This window comes from Bos grunniens, chromosome 23, assembly GCF_055505025.1.
Source record: "Bos grunniens cultivar Pamir isolate PY7600 chromosome 23, Bosgru_T2T1.0, whole genome shotgun sequence".
Lineage (NCBI taxonomy): Eukaryota > Metazoa > Chordata > Mammalia > Artiodactyla > Bovidae > Bos > Bos grunniens.
This window is the reverse complement of record NC_141187.1, coordinates 33363837-33373239: the sequence shown is the minus strand read 5'-3', so window position 1 is coordinate 33373239 and position 9403 is coordinate 33363837. Positions and strand designations below refer to the sequence as shown.

General features: G+C 42.5%; 2 protein-coding genes across 4 annotated transcripts; both read left to right on the top strand.

Annotated features, from left to right (window-relative positions):
- Positions 1 to 220: 220 nt before the first annotated feature.
- On the top strand, positions 221 to 9401 carry H1-4 (H1.4 linker histone, cluster member). Its single transcript, XM_086369891.1, has 2 exons — positions 221 to 2747; positions 9255 to 9401. Exon 1 carries the CDS (start codon positions 622 to 624, stop codon positions 1279 to 1281), a length of 660 nt encoding a protein of 219 aa, XP_086226017.1. The 5' UTR covers positions 221 to 621; the 3' UTR covers positions 1282 to 2747; positions 9255 to 9401.
- On the top strand, positions 2278 to 9401 carry LOC147347556 (histone H2B type 1-M). 3 transcript variants are annotated; one of them, XM_086369904.1, is made up of 2 exons: positions 2278 to 2747; positions 9255 to 9401. In XM_086369904.1, exon 1 carries the CDS (start codon positions 2358 to 2360, stop codon positions 2736 to 2738), a length of 381 nt encoding a protein of 126 aa, XP_086226030.1. In that variant the 5' UTR covers positions 2278 to 2357; the 3' UTR covers positions 2739 to 2747; positions 9255 to 9401. The 3 variants fall into 3 exon arrangements, with proteins under 3 accessions (XP_086226030.1, XP_086226031.1, XP_086226029.1); XM_086369905.1 differs by having other exon boundaries at positions 8862 to 9401; XM_086369903.1 differs by lacking the exon at positions 9255 to 9401 and adding an exon at positions 3053 to 3271.
- Positions 9402 to 9403: the final 2 nt, after the last annotated feature.

Below are 9403 nucleotides of genomic sequence, written 5' to 3'. Positions count from 1 at the left end.
CTTGTGCAATAATTTGTTTAGCATTAAACTAAACCAGTTTGATGAACTCAAATGCCCTCGGCTCAATAGGCAGGACTCTCCGAGGAGCCTGTGTTACTTCCCTCACTTAAGCGCAGATTTATAATAAAAATCTTAATGCCAGTGACATGGTTTTTGGACACATAAGAACCTAAGCACTTGGAGAATCATATTTGAGAGGTCAGAAAACTCCACAGTTAAAGATCAGTGTATAATTTACTAAGAAAATAGAAAGTTTTGTTTCTCTGAGTCGAAATTTGACGAGCACGGCGGGAAATATTGCAGGTTTTTGGCATAAGGTTTTGTGCTTTCCTCATAATTTGAGACCTGCGTAAAGCCTGAGGCTTCGGGGATCACTTTCTGAGAAAAATCGGGCAATTCGATGCAGAGAATTTTGATATTTTTGGCATTTTTTGAGGTGTAACAAACACAACTCGGGATCCGAGAGGACACTCTGCGGCTGCCAGCGAGGCGGGCTGGACAGCGCACCAATCACGGCGCAGCTCCGCCCTATATAAACGGGCGGGCGCAGCGGCGCGGCCCGAGTCCCGGCCAGTACCTCTGCTTCCGGCTCGAATTGCTCTACCTACGCCCGCCTTCAACATGTCCGAGACTGCGCCCGCCGCGCCCGCTGCACCGGCCCCCGCCGAGAAGACGCCTGTGAAAAAGAAGGCCCGTAAGGCCGCAGGTGCTGCGAAGCGCAAGGCGTCTGGTCCCCCGGTGTCCGAGCTCATCACCAAGGCTGTCGCCGCCTCCAAGGAGCGCAGCGGCGTGTCTTTAGCTGCGCTCAAGAAGGCACTTGCGGCTGCCGGCTATGATGTGGAGAAGAATAACAGCCGCATCAAGCTGGGTCTCAAGAGCTTGGTGAGCAAGGGCACCCTAGTGCAGACGAAGGGCACTGGGGCTTCCGGCTCTTTCAAGCTCAACAAGAAGGCGGCCACTGGGGAAGCCAAGCCCAAAGCCAAGAAGGCGGGTGCGGCCAAGCCCAAGAAGCCCGCAGGAGCAGCTAAGAAGCCGAAGAAGGCTACTGGGGCGGCAACCCCCAAGAAGAGCGCCAAGAAGACCCCAAAGAAGGCGAAGAAGCCTGCTGCGGCTGCAGGAGCCAAAAAAGCAAAGAGTCCGAGAAAAGCGAAAGCAGCCAAGCCGAAGAAGGCGCCCAAGAGTCCAGCGAAGGCCAAAGCGGTGAAACCCAAGGCGGCTAAACCAAAGACCGCCAAACCCAAGGCAGCCAAGCCAAAGAAGGCGGCGGCCAAAAAGAAATAGGAAGTTTCTTTGGCCTCCGGCTTCGAAGCTCGACACAACCCAAAGGCTCTTTTCAGAGCCACCCAAAGATCTCGGGAAAAGAGCTGTTGCACACTTAGGGGGGCGTGGTCGGGCGGAAGAGGCAGCAAGTAGAGGGCGGGCCCCGCTGGGGTGGGAGGTGGGTCTTAACAGTTTCCGTAAAACATGACGGTAGTACCAGCGAACCGTGGAGTTAAACGGGTAAATCGGCCTGCGCCTAACTTGGTTTACCCTGTACAAGGCTCACAGAACAGTGGGCTGGTTTGACGTAAACTCCCAACTGCCTCAAATGGCACGATAAAGTCCAGTATAAGTTTGAGAGAAGTAATTCTGCAGATAGACGCTACGTTCTGTAGGGTTTTGTAAACCCCAAATGTGAAATTTACATGGGTTAGTCATTGAATGGGTTACTTGCATTTTCTTCCACGAGGATATATTGGGACATCAGTATCTTAACCACCATGGATTTTCTAATAATCAGGGCTAATGGTAGGAGACGAAGATAAGGAATGGTGAACTTTATAACAGGGTGACCCAGCCCACAAGCTGGAGTGTCGGCTACAATTGTAGTTAGCTGTCCATTGGTTACCTGCCCCGAGGCGCAGGATAATGCTCTTATCGAGCTTGCTCACCAGCCCCAAGAGGACATTAAGACGGCCACTATGTACGGGGCCCGAGCCCATTCTCAGCGTTACACAAGGGAACAGAGAAGTTGCCTTTAGTTACAAACCCAAAACTGGCATGCTCTCAACTACTTGGATCTGGTAGCTGTGAGTTACACAATGCAGTTTCCTGAACAGGGTATTTATACTAGCTATGGGTAGCCTAGAGTAGTCCCTGTGATTGGGTCAAAGCAAAGTAACAAAGCAGCCAATGAAAAGGTAGACCTGTTAGAATAATTTACATTCGTGTTTATGACGCCACAATAAAATTAATCCAATCCTGAGCGAAGTCTTACGAACCTCATTTGAATACCGCGTCTATAAATAAATGTGGCCTCAGTGGAAGCAACTATTTTCTCAGCTGTCAGTGTAACTGTTGCAGTTTTTATCGGTAAGATGCCTGAACCCACCAAGTCAGCTCCAGCCCCAAAGAAAGGCTCGAAGAAGGCGGTGACCAAGGCGCAGAAGAAAGATGGCAAGAAGCGCAAGCGCAGCCGCAAGGAGAGCTACTCCGTGTACGTGTACAAGGTGCTGAAGCAGGTCCACCCGGACACCGGCATCTCGTCCAAGGCCATGGGCATCATGAATTCATTTGTCAACGACATCTTCGAGCGCATCGCGGGGGAGGCGTCGCGTCTGGCGCATTACAACAAGCGCTCGACCATCACATCTAGGGAGATCCAGACGGCCGTGCGCCTGCTGTTGCCCGGGGAGTTGGCCAAACACGCCGTGTCCGAGGGCACCAAGGCTGTCACCAAGTACACCAGCTCCAAGTAAACTTGCCAAGTAAGCGTCCTTACACCTAACCCCAAAGGCTCTTTTAAGAGCCACGCATGTTTTCAGCAAATGAGTTGTAATCCTTTCATTACAAAGGCTATATTCCGATTTCTACCAAATTTAAATTTTCACTAGCATTCTTTAAGGTTGTATTGCATCTGCGTAAGATTACTATGGGCAAGCTAGACAATACGTTCCATTCATTGCATGCCCACTACAAGCAAGTAGTTACATAGAACCATGATACTACGAAACCATTTATCAATTTGCCCTGAAAATGCCGTTTAAGGTACAGCTTTCTTTTCCGTACGTAGGTCTTCAAGTTGATCCTGACGGTGATCCGGAATTTGGCGATGAACCCTTACCCAGAATGTAAAAGAGCATGCTCTAATCAACTTCATTCTACTCAGAGCTTTTCCACCCATTTTTATTTTCCTTTTTTTTTTTTTTTTCATTTTTTAAACCACATGTACATGTATTTCGGGGAGGGGGACAATGCTGAAGACAATGAATTTTCGCAAAAATGTTACAAAGGTTTTTTCTGGTTTCCTTGCTTTGTAATTGGTGCAGTTTCTGTGGTGAGGAGGAGCCTAGGCTCTATCCTGAAGGCACCGAGGAAAAGAAAAAGGAAGCCTTCAAATCCTGTCAGCTGCTATAATTTCTTTCCCAGAAAGTCCTATTTAATTTGTAGTCCTCTGGGGGCAGCATTCAGCTTTAAAGTATTCTGGGTCTCAGATGTCCGGTTATCATTCTCCCCATCTGTAAAGGAGTCTGTCTACTCGGCTCAGGCCCCCTTTTGAGCACTCCTTCTGCTTTCCCGGATGTCCCCAAGCATCAAGGGCGGAGAGGAAGTAGAAAGGAAAGGAAAACCCTTCCTGGTAGAATGTGTACTAGGTAGGATAGAAATAAGCGCTTTCCCTTCTGGGAAATAACATTTTGCCAAGAAGATAAATCCGAAGAGGCTGGGACGCGGAGGCGGGTGGGAGGGGGGGCGGGGAGGGAGGGGGGGCGGGACTAGGAGGGAGTGGTCAGGAGGAAAGGAATCAGTAGAGGTAACCAAGAAAATTGCCAGGTAGATGAGCCTGGGCTGAGGATGAAGCAATGAAGAGCCAGTATAAAAGTAAGGAACACTCAGTCCGAGGGGCTTGGCCCATGTGAAACCCCAAGCACCTCTGCTGATTTTTACCCAAACCTGAGCTTTGTTTTTTAGGGTGTTATGTGAAGCCTAGCCATGGTGGGGAGGCATGATAAGAACTTTCCCAGTGAAGCTGAGACACCAGACCAAAAAGAACTAGAAATAAATACACACATTCATTCACAGTAGATAATGGAGGGCAAAGAATCTGTCCTGAAACTTGGTGCTGAGCAAGTAAACTCCACTGCTGAGAATTTGGAATACAAGCCAGGCTTCACACTTTTTTGTTTCAGCGTGAACAGAATAAAATAGGGATTCAAAACACCTAGGCTGATAATTTAATTTAGAAATATCCCAAACTGTTTTGGTGCCCCTTGGGCACCCGGTAAAAGCAAATACAAATCCTCTCTGAAACGGTAAGCTTCATTTTAGGCCTTAATAAATCCCACAAATATATAGCCAAGAAAATGAAAGAGCAGCTTCACAACCAAAATTAGCAAAAGACACTATGACCAAGAACAGACAATGGAAACCAAAGCACACATTAACAGATACAGACTTCAAGTGACTAATATATTTCCAAACAAAACCTGAAATATGTGAAGGATTAAGAGCATACAAAAAATGATCACATAGTTTTGAAGCAAATAAATATTTCTAGAACTTCTATTTGTTTTCTATACAGAGAGAATAAAATTAAAAGCTTACTGGATGAGCTTAATAGTAAATTGGACCCAGTTAAAGACTTTTCATGAATAGCAAACCAGATCTCAAGGAATTATCCAAAATGCAGAAAGAGGGATGTAAAAATGAGTTTAAGAGATCTGGAATTGGTAATAAAATTGTCTGGCATGCATCTAACTATAGTGGCAGGACAAACAGAAAATGATGCAGATGTGAGATTTAAATGATCAGGGCCCATAATTGTTTAGAATTGATGGATTACTCATAAAATGTAGTGAAATGATATAACAAAAAAGGGTTACTGTGTGACACAGAACTAAACTCTATAATTCTTACAAATTTAATGCTGATTTTCTGGGTGGACATATGGCATCAGATCAAAAAGCACTGTTTGAAATTCTAATGGTGGGGTGGAAGGGAGTGATTGATTATTCACAAGCATTTTGTGTCTTGCTAATTACTAACTTCTGTTAATGTTAATATCTGATGGATTATCTTAACTTTCATATAATACTATCATTAGCACAGAAAAAATGTTTGATATCCTTTCCAATAACAATTTATCTTTTATCAAATTATTGTTAGCTAAAATCACAAACTATCCCATATTAGACATGCTAGCTGATGTCACCATTTCTTCCTCCTTTTCATGGAACTAGCTTTGGTAGTTTGTGATTTCTAATATTACATATGTGTGTGAGTAGTCTTTATTGTATTGATATAATTTCCTTTTAATTCTATTATGAGTTATTAGGAGTGATTTATGGATTTTTGGCATCTGATGAAATAATGTGCTTTTTCTCCTTAAGCCTGTTGCAACAAAGTACACATAGATATTCTAATGTTAATCCATATTTCTAGTTCTAGGCCAAATCTTATTTGGTCATTTCTTTTCTTTTTTTCTTTTGGCTGTGCTGGGTTTTTCTTGCTGCTCAAAGGCTTTCTCTAGTTGCCGCAAGCGGAGACCATTCTTCATTGTGGCAGGTTGGCTTCTCATCTCAGTGGCTTCTGTTGTTGCAGAGTATAGGGTCTAGGCTCACGGGCTTCAGTAGTTGCGGCACATGGGCTTAGTTGCATCTCGGCATGTGGGATCTTCCTGGACCAAGGATGCAGCCCGCCTTTCCCACAGTGGCAAGCGGACTCTTAACCACTGGACCACCAGGGAAGTCCCTTATTGGTCATGCTGTATCTTTATCTTAAATGATGCCTGGACAAATTTTAATATTTTACATGGATATTTAAAATCCTCTACTATTCATACATAAAATCATTCTATGATTTTTCTCTTTTGGGTTTGCCTTCATCAGATTTCGTCCCTAAAGTTATGGTAGCTTCATAAACTTCATTGTGGGAGTTCTCTTTTATTACTTACTGCTGTATAATAAATTATCTCCAAACTGAGCAGCCTAAGTCAATGAATATTTATTATCTCATTCAATTTCTGAGATCAGGACTCCAGAAATGACTTTGTTGTTGTTCAGTCACTCAGTTGTGTCCGACTTTTTGCAACCCCATGGACTGCAACATACCAGGCTTTCCTGTCCTTCACTTAAATGACTTAGTTGGGTAGTTATGACTCAGGGTCTCTGGGGAGTGTGAAGTCAAGAAGTAAGCAAACACTGCAGTCAACTGAAAGCTTGACTGTAGCTGGAGGATTCCCCAGACAAATGTCTGCTGGCTAGAACTCAGTTACTCCAGAGGATGGAAGAGACTGCTTCAAAGCACAGTAGCTATTATCCCATAGAAAGAGAAATCAGAGACAGAGAGAATGGCAGGAATGCCTCTGTGACCTAATTTTGACACACTGACACTTCTGCTACTTTCTATTCATTAGAAGCAAGTCACTTAAATCTGGCATTTATTCAGAAGGGGAATTAGGATCCATCTTTTGAGGTAAGGATATTAAAAGAATTTGTGTATTTTAAAACCACCACATGATTCTTTTTATGCTATAAATCTTGAATGTAAAAAGTATCTGTGCTTTAAAGATTACATAAAAATAAGCTCTAAAATCACCCAAACTTAATACCTTTCCACTTGGTACATTTTTAGGAATTCCAGCAACATAGACTATAATAGACCACTTTCTACAAAGTCAATAAAACTCCCACATGATGTTCTGATAGTTCCTTTTTCTGAGGTTTTAAAGGACAAAATAGTAGCCTTTTATGTTAAATAAAACATTATCTCAGATAGTAGTCAATACCTTAAAAAAATATTGAATGAATTGAATTAATTCAGCTGAGAAATCCCCAACTACTACCAGTAAAGCAAATCTCTGATGCATGATTGTTTTGGAATGCATGATAGGTTTGATCTTTTTGAAACAAAAGAAATTAAAGAAAATAAATATAATACAAAATTATAATCCCAGGAAATACTTTGGCATTTGAAAAGAGAAGAAATAACACTTAAGAAAAAAATTAATGAAATTTAAAATTGATAAGAACTTTAAGAAGTTAAAAATTTATTTAAAATATAGGAGTGAAGACTGATGACTGATTGAAAGAAAATACAATGTTTAAAAAAATGTAAGGTAACAAATTAAGGGTTACCAGAAGCTTGGTAAAAGAAGAAACTAAAGAAGAATTAAGTTATGAAGGTTTATAAGGAGATTTTGATGTATGTCAAAATACCCTGGTAAATTGTACAAGTTATTTATTTATACATCAATTTATTTAAGAGATAGTCATTGAATGTCTCTAGGCTAGTCACTAGAGAAGGCGATGGCACCCCACTTCAGTACTCTTGCCTAGAAAATCCCATGGATGGAGGAGCCTGGTAGGCCGCAGTCCATGGGGTCGCTAGGAGTCAGACATGACTGAGCGACTTCACTTTCACTTTTCACTTTCATGCATTGGAGAAGGAAATGGCAACCCACTCTAGTGTTCTTGCCTGGAGAATCCCAGGGACGGGGGAGCCTGGTGGGCTGCCGTCTATGGGGTTGCACAGAGTCGGACACGACTGAAGCGACTTAGCAGCAGCAGCAGCAGCAGCAGCAGGCTAGTCACTGACATGGGTACCGGAGATACAAAGACAAATAAGGTTGTCCTTGACTTAAAGGAGTTCTCAGTTTTGTAAGACTGTCAAGAATGCTTACAGTTAACTGCTTTCATATCCCTTTATCTTTCACCAAAGCCTGAACAAGTGTTTATCACTCTTTGGAAATTTGCAGGCGAATAGACTTAGATTCACATGAGAACTACCAAACTCATTAAATTAAGGTAAAAAAAAAAACTATCCCAATTTTTTAGTGATAAGTAATATTAATACCATGGTAATATAGTGGCAAAGCTAAGGGATGGTCCATCTGACACCAACTGCAGGGTTCAGAGTTCTCACCAAAACTACCCTCAGACGATGTAATTTATTAGAAGGACTCACAGAACTCACTGAAAGTTATTATACACAAGATTAGGGTTCATTATAGCAAAAGGACACAAAGCAAAATCAGCAAAGGAAGAGACACATGGATCAGAGTCTAAGGGCGTTCCAAACTGAGAGCTTCCAGTAGTACTCCTCCAGCGGAGTCACCAACTGTTAACAATACCTTCCTGCAATGATGTGTGAAACACAATATGTATTGCTAACTAGGGAAACTCAATCAAGCCTTGGTGTCCAGACTGGATCTTTACCCACTCCCTCTGGATCTAGTATAGATACAGCATGACCCAAAGAACCCAACAAAAATGATTCTATTAGACTACCCAGTGTAGCTCAAGGCCTCATGGTACACAAAGATATTCTTATCTTTTATCCAGCACAGACATAAGAAGCAATACATTCCAAAAGCCAACAGATCACGTTTTAGCAAAGGGAAAAGGCCATATCTCTTCAAATAAGGCTAATTCTGCACACAGTCACAAGAAAAACTATATTTTTACAATTTTGAATTGATAACTCAGTTGGTAAAGACCACCTGCCATGCAGGAGACCCCAGTTCAATTCCTGGGTCAGGAAGATCCCCTGGAGAAGGGATAGGCTACCCACTCCTAAAAACTTGGGCTTCCTTTGTGGCTCAGTTGGTAAAGAATCCACCCACAATTCGGGAGACCTGGGTTCGATCCCTAAGTTGGGAAGAAGCCAAAGGCTACCAACTGTAGTATTCTGGCCTAGAGAATGGGGTCTCAAAGAGTTGGACACAACTGAGCAACTTTCACTTCACTTCATCTATCACTGACTATAACTCGAGTTCTACAACTATTTGCTTCTTATGTCTGTTCTGTCATATACTTTTGCATGTTTAAATCAACTATGAATCCAGAAATTGTCTCATGGAAGACTATTTTTTGTACTTTATTCAGACGAGCAACTTCAGCAGTCTTCCCCTTGACTTATACCAACTGCTCTCCAAACACTTCCAGCAAGAATAATAGAGTGGGTTGCCATTTCCTGCTCCAGAGGATCTTCCCAACCCAGGGATCGAACACGTATCTCCTGCTTCTCCTGCACTGACAGGCAGATTCTTTACTGCAGAGCCACCCGGGAAGCCCTATGTTTTGAGTCATTATCTATTAATGCTAATAATGACTATTATCTATTAATGCTAATAAAGTGTAGGTAACATTGGAGTAGAGATTCCTCATAGCACATTATAGAAGCATATGTAAACAGAACCCTCTTTTTTGTATAGCAAATATTAATGCTGACGGTAAAATGGCACCTAACATATAAACCATTTTTGTTTCTTCAATCAGGGGTGAGATAAGAGTACAGAGAAGAAATGAATGCAAACAGTTAACAGAAAATGAAAATCTGGCCATAGAAGTTATGAAGTATGATGTCTGATCTGCCTGAAGTAATTGATTATTGTGTATATCCCATTAAAATCCTACCCATCCTGATT